At 37.7% G+C, this 19,591-nt stretch overlaps 1 protein-coding gene and 1 pseudogene across 4 annotated transcripts in view; both read left to right on the top strand.

Annotated features, from left to right (window-relative positions):
- MINPP1 (multiple inositol-polyphosphate phosphatase 1) overlaps positions 1 to 16,610 on the top strand; it is a 36,476-nt gene extending 19,866 nt beyond the window's left edge. For 3 of the 4 annotated variants that reach the window (XR_014073112.1, XM_081556912.1, XM_081556903.1), the window contains one exon: positions 13,173 to 16,610. Coding sequence is in view for 2 of the 4 variants with exons in the window: in XM_081556903.1 (XP_081413029.1) it covers positions 13,173 to 13,566 (394 nt within the window). In the remaining 2 variants the exon portion in view is untranslated. Of the gene's footprint in view, positions 1 to 12,437; positions 12,540 to 13,172 lie in introns of all 4 variants that reach the window. The other variant, XR_014073113.1, reaches the window with a different exon arrangement.
- On the top strand, positions 161 to 2,042 carry LOC145538238 (bifunctional purine biosynthesis protein ATIC pseudogene; annotated as a pseudogene).
- Positions 16,611 to 19,591: the final 2,981 nt, after the last annotated feature.

The raw sequence follows: 19,591 nt of genomic DNA, 5'->3' as shown, positions 1-19,591 counted from the left end.
TAAAATAAGGTAAAAGCTAATATAACTAGCCTGGCTATGCTTTGAATTCACATTCAACTGTCCATTTGTCTTTTGGAAAGACATGTTTTGACTTTCAGTAGACTGTAGATCTGTGATGGCTAGAACTTTATTTCCCTGGTCTGTCCTCAGTGTCTAGAACATGCCTGCGATGCAGTTGGTGCTCAGTATATAATGAAGGAATATCCACAGTTCTGTAGTCATTTATCCTCCTAAGCATCTAAGCCACAAACCTATGTATTATTCTTAACTCTTGTCTCCCTCACCTTCTACATCTACTCACCATAATGTGGTATTTTTTTGTTGGTTTTTTTTCCAGTTTTACATCAAGTTCTTTTACTTTTCTTCACCCCCCAGTGCTTCCACCTCAATTCAAACTAATATCGTCTCTCTTTCTGATTTTAGCAGTTACCTAAGTGCTTCCCTGATTTTACTTCTACTCAAATTCAATACAGCTAATTATGTAGGCAATGGAAGGTATATACAAAGATGAAGACATTTAAATTATTGTCTCAGGGCACTCATGTCCTATTTTGGAGCATGTCTATATAACAGCACTAAAACAGGTAAAAAACAATACTGAAGAAGAACTGATTTGAGCCATTGGGGTTTGGTAAAGCCTTTATAGGAGCAGGAGTCTTGGAGGTTGAAGGCTTTTACTCATACAGCACAGTATGATGAAGCAATTTCAGATTACTTCAGGAAAGAGTACAGTAAAGGAGTATCTCAGATGCCCCTGAGGTGTGGAATGAACCCTCATCAGACTCCTGCCCAGCTGTATACCCTGAAGCCCAATCTCCCTATCACAGTTCTGAATGGACACCCTGGATTTATAAACTTATGTGATGCTTTGAATGCCTGGAAGCTGGTGAAGGAACTCAAAGAAGCTTTAGGCCTTCCAGCTGCTGCTTCTTTGAAACATGTTAGCCCAGCAGGTACTGCTGTTGGAATTCCACTCAGTGAAGATGAAGCCAACGTTTGCATGGTCTATGATCTGTACAAAACCCTCACACCCATAGCCACTGCATATGCAAGAGCAAGAGGGGCTGATAGGATGTCTTCCTTTGGTGACTTTGTTGCATTATCTGATGTTTGCGATGTCTCTACTGCCAAGATTATCTCCAGAGAGGTATCTGATGGTATTATTGCCCCGGGATCTGAAAATGAAGCTTTGAAAATACTTTTCCAAAAGGAAAAATGGGAATTACTGTGTTCTTCAGATGGACCAGTCTTACAGTCCAGATGAAAATGAAGTTCGAACTCTCTTTGGTCTTTGTTTAAGCCAGAAGAGAAATAATAGTGTTGTCAACAGGTCACTGTTTAGCAACATTGTTACCAAGAATAAAGATTTGCTGGAATCTGTGCTCAGGGACCTCATCGTGGCCACCATTGCTGTCAAGTACGCTCAGTCTAACTCCGTGTGCTATGCCAAGAATGGGCAGGTTATTGGCATCGGAGCAGGACAGCATTCTCGTATACACTGCACATGCCTTGCAGGTGATAAGGCAAACTATTGGTGGCTTAGACATCACCCGCAAGTGCTTTCCATGAAGTTTAAAACTGGCATGAAGAGAGCGGAAATCTCCAATGCCATCGATCAGTATGTTACTGGAACTATCGGCGAGGGTGAAGATTTGATCAAGTGGAAGGCACTGTTTGAGGAGGTCCCTGAGTTGTTAACCGAGACAGAAAAAAAGGGATGGATTGACAAACTTAATGAAGTTTCCATCAGCTCTGATGTCTTCTTTCCTTTCCAGGACAGTGTAGACAGAGCTAAAAGGAGTGGCGTGGCCTCTATCGCTGCCCCTTCCGGTTCTGCCGCTGACAAAGTTGTGATCGAGGCTTACGACGAGCTGGGAATAATCCTTGCTCACACAAATCTCCGGCTCTTCCATCACTGACTTCATCAATACATTATTTTATACCCTGCCTATGTGTAGGTGAAAAATCATGTATGGAATTTTGAAGATACCTTTTTTTAAAAGTAAAACATTAAATTTTCATTAAAAAAAAAAGGGTCAACCCCTAACATTTAACTTTATTGAACTATAATTGATGTGAAATAAACAGCACATGTTTAAAGTACACAACTTGATAAGTTTTTACCTATTTATACAGCCATGAAACTATCAACATAATCAAGATAATGAACTATCCATTGCATGCAAAAATTTCTTTGTGCCTCTTTCTAATATAGTTCCCACCCCTCATTCCCAGGCAGACCCACTGATCTGCTTTCTGTCACTATAGTTTATTTTGTATTTTCTAGAATTTTATAGGATGGAACCTTACAGGATGTAAGTGTACTTTTTTAGGGGTTTGGCTTCTTTCACATAGCATAATGGTTGTAAGATTCATTTGTGTTTTGAGTATCATTTATTCCTTTTCATTTAGTATTTTACATGTTGTTCAGTCGCTTGGTTGTGTCTGACTCTTTGCAGCTCTATGAACTGCAGCATGCCAGGCTTCCCTGTCCTCCACTGTCTCCTGGAGTTTGCTCAAACTCATGTGCATTGAGTCGATGATGCCATCCAGCCATCTCATCCTCTGTTGCCCCCTTCTCTTCCTGCCCTCAAACTTTCCCAGCATCAGGGTCTTTTTCACTGAGTCAGTTCTTCACATCAGGTGGAAAGTATTGGAGTTTCAGCTTCAGCATCAGTCCTTCCAATGAATATTCAGGATTGATTTCCTCTAGGATTGACTGGTTTGATTTCTGTGCTGTCCAAGGGACTCTCAAGAGCCTTCTCCAGCACCACAGTTTGAAAGCATCAATTCTTGGGTGCTCAGCCTTCTTTGTCATCCAGCTCTCACATTCACACATGACTACTGGGAAAACCATAGTTTTGACTATACAGAGTTTTGTCAGCAAAGTGACAGCTCTGCTAGGTTTATCATAGCTTTCCTTCCAAGGAGCATGCGTCTTTTAATTTTAAGTATTTTACTTAGTGTTCCATTATATGGATATAATGGTTTATACAATTTTGTTTATCCATTCTCTTTATGGTAGACATTTGGGTCATTTACAGTTTGAGGCTACTACAGATAAGGCTGCTGTGAACATTTGTGGTCTTTGTATGAACATATGCTTTCAGTTCTTTTGGGTAATTAATGCACTGGAAGGACTGATGCCAAAGCTGAAGCTTCAGTACTTTGGCTACCTGATGCAAAGAGCTGACTCATTGGAAAAGTCCCTGATGCTGGCAAAGATTGAAGGCAGAAGGAGAAGGGGATGACAGAGGATGAGATGGCTGGATGGCATCACCAACTCAATGGACATGAGTTTGAGCAAACTCCAAGGAGATAGTGAAGGATAGGGAAGCCTGGCAAGTCGGACAGGTCTGAACGACTGAAAAACAACACCACCACCTAGAGATGGAGTAGCTGAGTCATATGTAGGTGTATGTTTAACTTTTTTAGAAACTGCCAAACTCCTCACCAGTGTGTGAGTTACAGTTACTCTGTTTCCGGGCCAACACTTGGTATGGTAGGTATTGAATATTTTTAATTTTAGCCATTCTCACGGGTGTGTTGGAGCACTTCATTGTAGTTTCAGTTTCATTTCCCTAAAAATGAGTGTTGGAGGACGGATGGAATGAAAAATGCCAACCAAACGGAGACGTCATCTTGAAAGTGAAACAAAAGGTGGGCAGCTTCATGTAATCAGTGGATCAATTTATTATAGAATAACTTACAAGGTGGGATCAGGATCAGGCAGACAATGATCCAGAAGCAGTCACAGCTGTACTTGGCACTGCTAATTGGGCACTGGGACAGTTTTACAGTTAACCTAGGATATGAGGGTACAGGCTTGGATATAGGATGCATATTTCTAAGTCAAGACTAGCAGATGGGGTAACTAGTCTCCTGGGCACTGGAAATACATCAGTTAAAGTTTTTATTGTTTGGGGACTAACAGAGCATTGAGGCCACCTGGTCCTCATGATTATTAAACAATATCTTTAACAACAAAACCCTCGATGGCAGAAAAGTGATTCAGGACTACACATTACAGCCCTGGCAGGGACAGGAAAAACTGTTAAGAGCTCAAGATAATATCAGTTATGCTAACAGCCATACAACTAGTGATACTGAGCTTATTTACCATCCATATGTTTACTTTGGTTAAGTGTCTGTTCAAATCTTTTGCCATTTTTTAGTTGGGTTATTTATCATTTTTATTATTGTTGTTTTAAGAGTTCTTTAATGTATATTCTAGATACAGAGTCTGTCTCAGATTTATACTTTACAAGTATATTCTCCTAGATTGTGGTTTACCTTTTTTGTTTTTATAATAATGTCTTTTATGGGCTAATTTTGTGACACTTTTGAGGCAATTCCTCAGCATCTGTTTGGTACCTTGTATATTTTGAGATTTTCCTATAATGGCTTGTGTGAACACAAACCATTGTGTATCTGGCCTTGTGTTAGCTTTGGGGATTCTTTCCAGTTCTTTGTGTTCAGTGCTTTTTGCCTGGCTTTGGATAGTTTTCTCACAGACAGTGAGTTAATCAGTACTAGCTGAAATCTTGAGAGGAGTCACTGCCACTGCACATCTCTCTTCTCTGGTATCCTAGCCTGTAAATTCTAGTCACTTGGGCCTCCATGAATTTCCAGTTCTGTCACCTCAGGAAGATTGCCATACTCTCTTTGGGTTCCCGTGCCCTGTGCTGCAGCCTGGAAACTAGGCAGTTAAGATGGGAGAGCTGTGGGGATTTGCCTCCCCTCACTATTATTCTCACTATTGTTGAATATCTGGAAACTGCTTTTTCATATCTTTTGTCTGCTTTGTAGTAGTTTAAGGCAGGAAGGTAAATCCAGTCCCTGTTACTACATCTTGGCTGAAAGCCAAAGTTATTTCTATGTATTTTTCTTGAGAAAAAACTTCATGCTTGAATCATTTTGTTCTTTGTGTTAAAATGTCAAATCTGATACTTCTCCAAATGCCTCATTGGAGCTGATGCTTCAATCAGGTGTAAAATGGATTAAATTCTTTTTCCTTGTAATTTTCTTCCCAAAGCATCTCATATCTCTGGCAGTTCATGTTGCTTATTTGTGCACTTACATAATTGTGGGAATTACACGAGTCATCTAAAGCTCTATTTGATATTATCAGATCATGTTTAAAAATACACTTTGTGTAACATTAGTTGAGTGTGAAACATGAATTAAGAGCTTAGAAAAACCTAAGCTGAGTACATTTAGGAGAAAACATGCAATTATTAGTTGTTTTTCTGGTTGAGGTTTTTTCTGGGTGTTTTATCTACTTTGAACACATGCATAGTCATCAGACCTCATTTAACAACATAATTTTAGACTTCAACTTAACTTTCCTTTTTAATGGAAGATTTGGTAAAATCCACTTACTGATTTACGTAAGTAAAAAGAGGGCTGAAATTTGGAGAACTGCATTCTTACTTGCTAGATAACATTAGTTAATTCACTTGTCCTTTCCGTATTTCTAAAATGAGAAGCCATGACCAGATTTCAGCCCTAAAATATTAGAATTCAAACTGTGTATTTCTACATATAATTCATATAAGTCATTCATTTGTTTTCTTGTATTTGTATCGACAGTTTACATTTTCTAGGGTTTTTAATTTTTTAAAGCTAAAATGCACCTCTGTTAAAAGTGGTTTTGTCACTTTTTGGAAAATGTGATATCTCAGATTTAATGCATTTTTATCAGAGGGATAGGGCAGAATTAAAGGTACATAACATGCCTTTTCGTTCTTTTTTTTTTTTGTGGGGGAGATATTGTGCTGCAAGTTCTAAAGAATATCATTACAAGTCAGGGATATAGTTAATATGAGAAATGTGACTAATAGAAATCTATGTTTGTTGGAGGATTGGAGTATGCAGTCAGAATATAAAGAACAGAAACTACATGATTCAAGAAAAATAGAAATATTCAAAGCAAATTATAGACTATCTGCATTTTCCTTAATTTGGTATTGTGTGTAAATTTAAAATGTAAATTAATCTATTTAGACATTTTTAATGCAGAACTCATTAGGCCAAAATTATTAGACTTCTCTGAAATACACATGATGCAGGAGATGAAAGCTAATGTGGAACAGAATTGTAGATGCACTGTTCCTCAGGATGTCAGATTGTAATATACGGCAGAGGGATTCTCAGGATGTGTAGAGTCTGAACTCCCAAAACTGTATTCAAGTTTTTATGGGTTTGAGCATTTCTCTGGGATGAAATCTCATTCCTTTAGATTTTCAAATGGTTTCATGTCCCCAATAATTATAAAACTATCGATGCAGTGAGTATTGAATACATGTTATTGCTGATTGCCGTGGCAGTTCCTCCTTTAAAAAAATTCCACATCTTCCTACCAAAAGACTGCAGTTTTTAGTTAAGGGTAAAAAGCTAGTTCTTTCTGTCGTGGCATCCTGAACCTTACAACTCTGTTTATTGAATGGTCATATGATACAAAGAAAACTATATGGGACCACAGGTAGGATGGAATGTAGCAGTCTTTATGCTCTGCAATTTTCTGACAAAATTATGTGCAGTGGCTTTATATTAGGAATTGAGTAAATTGAGAAGTGATTTTTTTTTCACATTCTTTCCCCTGTTGTCTTCCCATACATTATGTTCTCTTGTTCTCTTTGATCTTTCTAACCCTCCAACCCTTAGACAGGCAGGCAGACATATACACACACATACACAGACACAGACACACACACACACACACACACACACACACACACACACACTTCTGTATTCCCTCATTCAGACATATACTTGCACACTGTAACCCATTGGCTGATGCCAGTATTTTGGACTTAATCATAAACCAACTTTGCTTTGAATAAGCTTGGGAATAAAACCCAGACAATTTCCCACGGCATCCTTGAAACTTGGATATATTTAAGAAGAAGCTGGGGTTTTGGTTCTTTCAAACAGCAGTTGGGCTTGTACTTACAGAAGTAAATCAGTTCCTAGCAGAGAGCTTAGAGGGGGTTCACTGTGAGGATCTGGCAGAGTTCACATCCTCTATGACTGGTCCCCTGAAATTTTTAACTTAGACTTGTCTACACCAAGCCTCTAGCTACTTGTCAATTTACAATTTTAAGTTTTCTAACCTTGTCATGGGTTCCTGTGGAGGTTTCTGCTCCTGTAAATTATGATTCTCTGTGTCTGCCTGTCTCTCCAATTTAGGGGGCAGCAGTTTGACCTGTGACCTCACCTCTCTAATGGATCTAAGATGAACCATTGAGTTTTCATTTTGTTTGGCTCTTTGTTTTTAGGGTGGAACGGCAGTTTCTAAGCTCCTTACAGACTGAAAACTGAAAGTTTTAGGTTTTTTTTATACCCAGAGTTTGATATTTTCACAATTGAGTTTCAAACAATAAAGTATAAATCAGTTTACATATTGCTTGCATGCATGTGCGTGAGGCAGAAATACTGGAGTGGGTTGCCATTTCCTCCATAAAGGGATCTTTCCAACCCAGGTATCAAACTCACGTCTCCTGTGGCTCCTGCATTGGCAGGTGAATTCTTTACCACAGAGCCACTGGGAAGCCTAAAATAATGAGATCCACGTATTGTTTAGTCATTGTTTATAAGTGAAGAAAAGCATTCTCACATTCTTAGCCCTAAGTAGGCCCTTGATTTGAAGTATGTAGTCTAAGAGGACTGAAAAATTATTATGTAAGTTCTTTTGAATTATGTACCTCATAATTATAAGTTAAATGTTTTACTTCTGCTTTTTTAGGGAGCCTTGAAGAAGATTACATGAAGAATAATTATATTTATTCTAGTTTTAGCACTTGAACCATTAAGGATTACCAAGTTGAATTCCAGCTAAGAAAAACAAATAGTGAAGAAAAAATTTCATTTGAGTCTAGTGATTTATATTCTGAGCTTTTATCTATTGGGAATACTTTTTGAGTTAATGCAAAAATTACTTAACTTTTTTTTTTATCTTGTGACTTATTTAGGAATGTGTTAAATTCTGCTTCTTACCCTTAAAATCCAACCCATACATTTTGTGAGCTCTGAATTTATTTTGAAATAAAATCAAGAAGAAAGATTTTTAGAATTGTATAAAATATGGAGGTTCAGTTCAGTCACTCAGTCATGTCCAACTCTTGTGACCCCATGGACTGCAGCATGCCAGGCTTCCCTGTCTAACAACTCCCGGAGTTTACTCAAACTCATGTCCATTGCAGAGAAGGCAATGGCAACCCACTCCAGTACTCTTGCCTGGAGAATCCCATGGACAGAGGAGCCTGGTGGGCTGCCGTCTACGGGTTCGCACAGAGTCGGACACAACTGAAGCGACTTAGCAGCAGCAGCAGCAGCATGTCCATTGAGTTGATGATGCCATCCAACCATCTCATCCTCTGTCTTCCCCTTCTCCTCCTGCCTTCAATCTTTCCCAGCATCAGGGTCTTTTCCAATGAGTCAGTTCTTTGCATCAGGTGGCCAAAGTATTGGAATTTCAGCTTCGGCATCAGTCCTTCCAATGAATATTCAGGACTGATTTCCTTTAGGATGGACTGGTTGGATCTCCTTGCAGTCCAAGGGACTCTCAAGAGTTTTCTCCAACACCACAATTCAAAAGCATCAATTCAAAGCATCAAATATTGGATCCCACCAAGGAAGGATACCCCACATCCAAGAGCAAAGGAGAAGCCCCAGCAAGATGGTAGGAGGGGCGAAATCATGTTTAGAATCAAACCCCATACCCGCCAGAGACGCTTGGAGGGCTCAAACAAACCTTGTGCGCGCCAGATCCCAGAGACTCCACAGAGCCTGAGCCAGAACTGTGTTTGAGTTCATACCTCCTGCGGGGTATGGGTCCGCAGTGGACTGCCACAGGGGCACGGACTCTGGGTGCAGTAGACCTGGGTATGGCATAAGCCCTCTTGAAGGAGGTTGCCATTAACCCCACCATAGAGCCGCCAGAACTTACACAGGACTGAGGAAACAGGCTCTTGGAGGGCACAAACAAAAGCTTGTGTGCACCAGGACCCAAGAGAATGGAGCAGTGACCCCACGAGAGGCTGACCCAGACTTGCCCATGACTGTCCAGGAGTCTCCAGCAGAGGCATGGGTCGGTGGTGGCCTGCTGCAGTCTGGGGACACTGAGTGCAGCACTGCGTGCATGGGACCTTTTGAAGGAGCTCGCCATTATCTTCATCACCTCCACCATAGTTTGGCTTCAGGTCAAACAACAGGAAGGGAACACAGCCCTGCCCATCAACAGAAAATTGGGTTAAAGATTTACTGAGCATGGCCCTGCCCATCAGAACAAGACCCAGTTTCCCCCTCAGTCAGTCTCTCCCATCCGGAAGCTTCCATAAGCCTCTTATCCTTCTCCATCAGAGGGGCAGACAGAATGAAAACCACAATCACAGAAAACTAACCGATCTGATCACATGGACCACAGCCTTGTCTAACTCAATGAAACTGCTTAGGGCCACCCAAGACGGACAGGTCATGGTGGAGAGTTCTGACAAATCATGGTCCACTGGAGAAGGGAATGGCAAACCACTTCAGTATTCTTGCCTTGAGAACTCCATGAACAGTATGAAAATATGGAGGTGGTTAAAGATAATTTTAGACAACTTTTAGAGTTTTAGTTTTATGTTCGTGTTGATAGTAGCATATTTTACAAAGTTCATAAGGCATTCTTTTCTATTTTTTCTAAAATAAGTTCTTTCTCTGTGAGATAAAGTTTCTCTAAGCCAGATTTTTAATACTATTCCTTGGCATTTTAAAAAAAGATATAAACCAAACCAAGGCTTCCCTGGTGTCTCAGATGGTAAAGAATCCACCTGCAATCCAGGAGACCCAGGTTCGATCCCTGGATTGGGAAGATCCCCTGAAGGAGGGCATGGCAACTCCATTATTCTTGCCTGGAGAATTCTATGGACAGAAGAGCCTAGCAAGCTGCAGTCCATGGGGTCACAAAGTCAGACACGACTGAAGTGACTTAGCACACAGAACACACACACTAAACCAATGAAGTACCTTCTTATTCTATGCTCAATAAAGATTTGTGTACATACATTTAGGAATTATTTACACATAATTCTTAAAGTGGTAATTTGTTTCAAGTGATTATATGATACACACACACACACAATTTGTTTTGTTTGTAATACACCCAACAAGAGGTGATATTGCTATCAAAAAACAGGAAGTCTGGTACCATCCTGATACAAACTAGTGCCGTATTTTGTAATTAGATGTCTTAGAAATGGGCAAAGTGATTTTAATTATTTCTGGGAAATGAGAGATAAAGGGGGAGATTGGTTGGCAAGGCAAAGATGTTCATCTATGAAGAAGAAAGTGTTTAGGAAAGTGTTTAGGAAATTGTATCCTTTGGATCTGGATACAACTTCAGTACATGTTCCAGATAGCTATTACTTACTCATTGGAGTTGAAACATTTGACCTAGATACAGGTTCTCTGAAGCTAAAAATTGTCTTTTTTTTTTTTTTTTACATATTCCCTTTCTTCTGTGCTACAATAAAAATGTAGTTGCATACACTCTTTATTACTCAGCAAACTGAATTCAAGTTGTAGAGTATAATTACTATGTTGCAGAAAATTGGGCACATCCATTTTTGTCCAGTGCTTTTTGTGTGTAAATACAAGGGACATCAGCCAACTTCTTTTTCTGAAGTAGCAACAGCATCTGCTATGTGTGCAAGACACTAAGGCACAAAGGGTAAAGGTAGGCAGAAAATAATTATATGAGTGAAATTGTGCTCATTTCTCCTTTATATTTGGCATTATTGTAAAAATATGTAACCTACAAAGAATTATAAGTTGCTTACTATTTTCTGCAAGCACATTTAATCTCTAAGTAAGCTGATATTTTTAGGTTTTTACATTGTTTTGAGGAAGGCTATGTTTTCATCCTCTAATATGTAGTTACCCTTGTCTTTCATTATCACTATTGTATTTATGGATTTAACTAGACCTTTAAAACTACTGTTTTTTGTATATTTCATCCTTTTGTAATGGAGATTGATCTGTAATAAGCTAATATTTAGTGCATTTATTTTTTAAATTGTGTTTTTCCTTTCTGTTGAAAATGTCTTGAAATTCTAAAATATTTTCTTTAATTTAGATGCATCATATGGCACAGTCATTTATTTAAGACAGTCATTTATTTTTGTTGATTTGGCTTCCTGTGTGAATCTAATTATATATAAACTTGATTTCCCATAAAACTTCCAATAAGCATTTTTAAAGCACAGTTTTTCTCAACTTTCTTCTCAAAAATAACTGATTTTAATATGTGATTGAAAGTAGGCAGTCAAAAGAGAAAATGAGATTTATTGCACTTTATATAAATCTAAGGAATCTTAGGTTTAAAACTTAAATTTGGGTAACAATCTAGATTTAATTTCTTCTATAGCTTGTATGTGTGAAGTTAATAGGACTTTGAACTCATCATTTGTACATAGCCCTGTTGGTCTGTCCCCTTCCCCCAGCACACATTTTTTTGTTTCATATGTGTGTTTGTTGTTTGTCTTTTATCTTTTTTTTCCTATTTTTCTCTTTGACTGACTTTTGAACCCAAGTATGTAGGTAAGTCTGTTTACTCCACTGCCTATCGAACAATTTTCCACACAGTAGCCACCAGCCACATGTGGTTATTCAGCACCTGAAAATGGGGCTGGTCTGAACTGAGATTGCTGTAAATGTAAAGTGCACGTGGCATTTCAAAGACTTGGTAGAAAAAAATAAAATAGTTGTGACTGTTTCCCTTGGGTTTTGGACCTGCTATCCATTTGCTCCATCTATTTTTATGTGCGGAATCAGGAGGATTCAGAAACTGCTGCAAATATTGCTGTCCTCCCAGAAAATTTGTAACCTAATGTTTGGTTAACTGTGTTTGAATAGAGTTGTTTGTTTGTTTTTTTTCTGCGTATAGTTGCTTTACAGTGTTGTGTTAGTCTCTGCTGCACAACAAAGTGAATCAGCCTCATGTATACATATATCCTGTCTTCCTTGGATTTTGTGTTTGAATAGGCTTACAAATTATATTTAAGAACAAAAGCCGTAGTCTTTTTATAAAAGTTGAAGAAAAGGCTAAATAGTCATTTGCTGCTGTTTTTTAAAAAATTATTTATTTATTTATTTATTTATTTTTGGCTGAGCTAGGTCTTCTTTGCTGCTCAGGCTTTTCTCAAGTTGCATCAAGTAGGGACTATTCTTTAGTTGCAATGTGAAGGCTTCTCATTGATGTGGCTTCTCTTGTTGCAGAGCTCAGGCTCTAGGACACACGGGCTTCAGTAGCTGCGGCTGTGTGGTCTCAGTAGTTGTGGCTTCTGGGCTCTAGAGCACAGGCTCCGTAGTTGTGGCGCACTGGGTATGTTGCTCTCCAGCATGTGGAATCTTGCCCGGATCAGGGATCTAACCCGTGTCTCCTGCATTGGCAGGTGGATTCTTTACCACTGAGCCACCAGGGAAGCCCTGCTGCTACTTTTAAAAGAAGTCTTTATCAGAGAAAAATCATAGAAAACTTGAAAGAAAATAAAAAGGTGACCTAGCTCATGTGTTGAAAGCTATTGTTTCTGGCAGTGTATAAACTCCATTCCCAACCACAGACCTAGTTTATCAGCTAGAATAGGTTGGGTCTTTACCTTTTTGTGACTTTCCCACATTTGGTGACCCAAGTCAGGTCTTATAAAACATTGAAGAATTATATGCATTACCATTTACTGTTCAGACTTGGTTTTAACCAAGAAATTTACTGAACAGTGTCCTAATTCCCTAAAGATGAAATAACATTTGAAATTCATTCAGACAAGCTCCAGAGAGTACTCAATATTTACTAAGGGCCAGGTGCTCAGATTCATTCATAGAAAGGCAATACAGTTTTGAAATCCATATCAACTTGAAGTTCCCTTATCTACCAGTAAAGACTCAGCTCTCTTTAAGCTTAAAGAATAATGTGTGTGTTTTAGATAGATTTACAGTATGCGGTGATCCAAAATTTTAAAATGTAATTTTAGTGCAAAAAGTTCAGTTCTCTGCTACACAGAATTTAGCCTTATTGTTGTTTATATAAAGATTATGAGAAAGTTGTGTGTTAATTCTAAGTGTGGTTATTATGTTAAATTACTATGTATGTAGAAAATGTTTATGTATCTTTTTCTTATTTCTCTTTTAAGTTCTCAACCAATTTCCTCTCCAGTCATCCTCCAGTTTGGCCATGCAGAGACCCTTCTTCCACTGCTTTCTCTCATGGGCTACTTCAAAGACAAGGAACCCCTAACAGCTTACAATTACAAGGAGCAAATGCATCGGAAGTTCCGAAGTGGTCACATTGTACCCTATGCTTCAAACCTGATATTTGTGCTTTACCATTGTAAAAATGCTAAGACTCCTAAAGAAGAATTCCGAGTGCAGATGTTACTGAATGAAAAAGTGTTACCATTGGCTCACTCACAAGAAACTGTTTCTTTGTATGAAGATCTGAAGCAGCACTATAAGGACATCCTTCAGAGTTGTCATACCAGTGAAGAATGTGAACTACCAAAGGTGAACACATCTGATGAGCTATGAGTAACTGCCAAACATTTTTAATTCATCAGCAATCTCTAGGGAGTGATTCCGTGCTTGGAATAGGTGGGCAGTCCCTGGATACAGAAAGCTTTAACATTTCTTGGGTATTTCTGTTTTTTCAAAGAAAAATGTTTCTTTTTGAGTCTGGACATGGATATGTAAGAAATGATCCTTCACTGAAGCAGCTCTCTTATGGGAAATCTATTCAGAGATAACTGGCACTACATATGTTTACAGAAATTAAATTCTTCCTACTTATGTAAGAAATCTCACACTGAGATAGAACATGATTTCAAAATGATACACAGAAGTTTTGAAGTAACAGAACATTTTATCAGTTGGACAATCCATAACTTGACTGGACTGAGTCTAGGAACTTGACCAGTTGTGTTGCCATTCTTTCTTTTTTCCTCAGGTAGCACAGTTGTAGCATTATCTTCTTAATCAGAGCTATTATGATTCACTGGGAGTATCACTTTGGAAGAAATTAGCATCTCTAGTTGAGAATTTGAAACAGTATTAAGAAACAGTATAATTTAAAAGAACACCTTCACTGAAGGAAGACAAAAGTATAATAAAATATCTTTGTTAAGAGGATTTATAAAGTATTTGAACACGATTTCAATAATTCCTTTTAACCTCTTAGTAATTCTTGAAAGGCCGTTATCTAATTATTATCATACCTGTTTCACATATATAACTGGAAGAACAAAGAGGACCATTAGCAACAAGACAGAAGAATAGAATCAAACTTAAATCCATTGCTTTATGTGTTTTAAAAGATTGTCACTTTGCTTGTATTTGTATATTTTACTGTTATATGAGATATATCTTTTGAGGATTTAATTTCTTTTTTGTTCTTTATTTTTGTAAAGACTGATTTCATACTGGTGGGCTTTCAGTTTCACATATGCTGCTGCTTAGTCGCTCAGTCGTGTCTGACTCTTTGTGACTTCATGGACTGTAGCCCACCAGGCTCCTCTGTCTATGGGATTCTCCAGGCAAGAATGCTGGAGTGGGTTGCCATTCCCTTCTCCAGGGGATCTTCCCGACCCAGGGATTGAACCTGGGTCCTCCCACATTACAGGCAGATTCTTTACCATCTGAGCCACAAGGGAAGCCCTTTCACAGATATGAACACATTTCAAAGCAATAGTTCTGAGTTCTATCAAATGACATAAAAGTAGTTTCTATAATAATAAACATAATTCTTATAACTTTACTACCAGGTTTTTTCTGCTTTCCATATTGATACACAATCAGTAATTGATGGTAAAAGGATAGCATTTCAGGCAGCTTTGACTAATCAGGCAATATAAGGACATTTTCTTCCAATAAAAATTTCTGAGGAGGAATGCTCAAGAGGAAAGTAAATATATATAAAAAATTATGGCTGAATTGCATTGTTGTATGGCAGAAACCAACACAACATTGTAAAGCAGTTTTCCTCCAATTAAAGAATAAAAAATTTCTTAGGTCTTCACTTATTAAGAATGGAAATCCATTTTGTTCAAAATCTAAATCAAGTGTTACAACTGTATATTGAAATTATAGAATATGCATAGATCATTGATCTGTAGATCATTGATCTTCAAATGAGTGATGTTCACAGAATAGATGATTAGCTGATAAATACTACTGATGCATCAATACACTGCTGATTATTCCTACAAAGGTCTGATGTTAACCATTTTCTTTTTTAAGAATTCATCTAAGGCAGACAAGAAGAGAACAGTATAATGAGCATTCATGCCTATCATACTGTTTTATCAAAATTAACATTATATCATTTGATTTAGATCAAATAAGAAGAATTAAAGACTTTCATATGTCTTCCTGATGCTTTTCCCTCACTGCCTGCCTGTAGGTAACCACCAACATGAAGTTCAGTATTCACCATTCCACTGCATGCTTGACTCTGAAATTTTATAGTATTGTGGGAATTTAAACTTTTCTATAAAAAGGACTTCACTGTGTGTAACACTCTTGAATAATTGATTTAATTGCTGTATTTGTTTTTCAAGACTTTTTGATCATTTATCACAAATCAACAATATCAGTTCATGAGTCATGTACTTTTTATGTACAAACACTAGACTCAGACTGTGAGCATGTTAAAGTTGAATAAGCCTAGTTTTTCTTTCAAGGGGTTTATCTTAAAAGACCTTACAACAAATTTACTTGATGTCTGGAACATTAAATAATTTGATTCATGAAGTTTTCATAGACTATTGAAGTTTTATAGAAATTGTTTAATTTATTATTTATTGTTAAGTAGAACCATATAGTTATCATTGTAGTCTTTGGTATGTAAACTATTTCAGGATAGAGGGTAAGTATGGTCCATTTTCGTTAATGTTACAAAGGCTGTGACATTATTCTGGTGCTATTATTCTCACTTAGGAAATACCTGAAACTGAAGAATCTTATGATAAAAACAAAAGATCTTATCTAGGATAGGATATATAAAAAGTTGAATGTTGAAAAATAACCTTTGGCCAACAAGAATTCATTCATGACAGGTGACCAGTTTACTCAGTTAAGCCAAAATGTAATCACTATCGGTTCTGAGATTTTGGTCAATTAATAAATAGCCTATGAACTTTAGTCATTTTTCTGTCTATAGTCTACAACTTGATGTGTGCAGTGCCTTTGTCTTTACTCTTTTTTTATAGTCATTTTATCATTTTGAAGTTTCTGCTCTTCAACACATAATCCTGCGCTTGAAACTGTCTTTGTAAATAATCTTTATCTTAATTTCAACACTGAAAGCAGAGTTCAACTTGTAAAGGAAAAGGAGCTTAATTGTTTTCAGGCAAAAGTCAAATTTTATATCTTTGAGTGCTGTTCTTTTTGTAAACTGCAGAATTGATGCATGACCTTAAATATCTGGGAGTTACATACAACCAAACCAGAATTTATAAGTATAAATTTTTGGAATGTATTTCTTTAAGGTGGTATTTCATACAGTTCATTAATGATCCTTGGATTTAGACTGTTCTGCCAAATGTAAGCTGAAAATAAATATTTGCATTACAATGTAATTTGCCTTTTATCTAGCTCTTCTGAACTTACACAGTCACTTAATTCTCATAGAATCACAGATCACTGAGTTCTCTATTCTTTTTCTCTCACTTACTTAAGCATTTCCTTCCACTCACCTATCAGCTTAACCTACCCTTAAGCACCTTCACAGCAGTCTATTAAGCTATTTTTTAGTTGGTGTATGTGTATGTGTGTGAGGAGAGAGAGAAGAAAAAAGAGTGAGTATTTTTGAGGAAATTCCACAGCAGGAGAAAAAGATGTCATATTATTCTAGTTAAAATAATTGTAGTTTGGGCTTCATACCTGGCAAATTAGGAGGTTAACTTTCAAACTTCATTTTATCATTACTGGAGTAATATATTTTAAGGTAGAAGGATTCTTAAATTTATTATTTCTAAAACTGGTCTCAATTTAACATCATCCATGTACTGTTCCCATATGCTAAAACAATTCTTTAGATCCAAGCAGTTTATGTTCACACTTTTGTTTGTTGCACTGACAGAACAAATAATTATTCATTAGAATGATAGCCTTCAAAGTTTAATAGTACTCCTAGTATATAATGAAAACATTTTGCTAGCATATTTTACATTATTTATGAAGTAGTTAATATGAAAATTGGGGTTCCCAGTGGTGAAGAATCTGCCTGCCAATGCAAGAGACATGGGTTCAACCCCTGGTTCGGGAAGATCCCCTGGAGAAGGAAATGACAGCCCACCGTAGCGTTCTTCCCTGGGAAATCCTATGAATAGAAGAGCCTGGCAGGCTAGTGTATGGGGTTGCAAAAGAGTCGGACGTGACTTAGCAACTAAACAACAAACAATATGGAGAATTAAGTTGGGATTTATTGATTGTGTTTTTCATTAGAGTTCATTCTACCAATTTTGGTTCCAAACGTTAATAATTTGGGTGCTTTTAGAAACTTTTTCAGTGAACAATCTTATCCTGGAAAAAAAAACCTAGCTGTGATGTAAATTATAAAAATGTATACTTGTGAACCATATCTTTGGATACACACAGATGAGAGAGTTCTGTTGCTAAGAAATGTGTCTAATTGGAGATAGGAAGAACATCAATCATGCACTAGCTATAGCTTCTCTTCCTTTGAGCAGCCCTTAGTTTCTTTTTCTTGCAAGTTTTTTTCTTTTCCTTGCTTTCCTGAGAAGGTAAGACTAGTCTTTGGAAGACAAAAAAGTGCTTTTTTTCTGTGCAGCATTACTCCTTGAAATTATCTGTCACTCTTTGCATTATGGAGACTAGGTGAGGGCCTGGGTTCCTAATTGGACTGTTTTAGGTAGAGTTGTGTAGCCTCCTAAGTTCTATCCATGGTGGGAAACTACAATTGCGTTTCACAGCGTGATTGCTACTTCAGTACTAGATGACTGAGAAGAGTCTGAGGAGAAATACTGAAATCCTTGGGCGGAGACTGAAGAAATGAGAAACAATCTCCGGCATTTTCCTTGCTGAGAAAAACAATGTGTGAAGCTCCCAGATGTAGATAGGAGATCAGAAGTAGCTGGGATTCTAAATCCACTTGAATCTGGTTGCAATGCTTCAGGTCCTTCTAGGAAGGGAAATGGAGTAGAGCATTATGGGACTTTTTTAAACCATGTTGCTAGTTTTTGCCTCAGTCACTGCTGGAGGTAGGCAGTTAAATAGAACTTCTTTTCAAGTCTAGCTGCTATCAGCCTAGCTCTTAAAAAGAAAACCAATATGACTAGAAGACAGTTCTCTACCCCATGGGCCTGCATGAGCTTCAAAAGACTGTTTGTTTTTTTAAGACAGGTCTAAAAGCTCTTTGGTTACTAAGTATTTAATAAGGACTACTATAGATAGGCTCCCCTGGTTGCTCAGATGGTAAAGAATCTGCTTGCAGTACGGGAGACCCAGGTTCAATCCCTGGGTCGGGAAGATCCCATAAAGAAGGGAATGGCAACCCACTCCAGTATTCTTGCCTGGAGAATTCCATGGACAGAGGAGCCTGGTGGGCTACAGCCCATGGAGTCACTAAGTGTCAGACACAACTGAGCGACTAACACAGTTTTACAATATAGGTATATGCATTTGTATTTGTCCAAACAGAATGTGTAAAGCTAGTCTTAAGAGAAAAATCATTGTAATTCTCAATACTCAGCCATGTACTTGATGTTAACTGGGTTATCTATAAAATAAATCATTTGTGTGAAATAATAGTTGCTCTTGAGTACAGGAAATGTCTACACCTGCCAAGTACTGTATAGAAGTACTTTACCTGTTATTCCATTTACTCTTCATTATAGACTATGAAGTTCATAGTATGAAGCCCGTTTTGCAGATGAGGAAATTGAAATGGAGAATGAAAGTACTGTTTTGTTTTGTTTTGTTTTACACTTTATGCTCTATTCAAATGCTGTATCAGTGGTAACAGTGGAATTTTGACTTCATTCATTTGGGGCACTTTGGCATGCAGATTGTTTTAAGTAATACAACTGATTGTAAACCACTTCAGTCTCTTGACACTGCCCACCACTGGGGGATAAAGTGCTTTTGAAGGTGCTGCCACCCTCTGTCCTTCTCTGTAGCCATTTGCTATAATTGCTTAGGTCAAAAAGTTGTATGCTTAGCAGGAAATGGAAAGAAGACAAAAGTCTAAGCAGAGCTTTGTATGTGACCATTTCCAGGACAAATCAATTTGTATCTCCAGGCTCAGCTCACTATACCATGCACCTGGTATACAAGGCTTTCTGAGTTAATCAGGAGGGTGGGGCAGGTTAGTAGTTGTATTACAATCCATCCCTTAGAATTGCATTTGTAGCATTTCTGAATATAACACATTCAGACCTTATTGGAGATTCTAAATTGTATGAATTACAGGATAATGGTAACTACAATTATATTGTGTACTTATTTTCCCTTCTACTGCTTTAAAGCAGTTCCTTAGCCTCATGCCCTTGACCCATCCCTGGAGTCCATAAAGCCAGGCTCATTGAGCACACATTGA

The sequence above is a fragment of the Giraffa tippelskirchi genome, chromosome 2 (genome assembly GCF_054371585.1).
Source record: "Giraffa tippelskirchi isolate mGirTip1 chromosome 2, T2T-mGirTip1v1.2.pri, whole genome shotgun sequence".
Lineage (NCBI taxonomy): Eukaryota > Metazoa > Chordata > Mammalia > Artiodactyla > Giraffidae > Giraffa > Giraffa tippelskirchi.
This window is presented reverse-complemented; position numbering and strand designations above follow the sequence as displayed.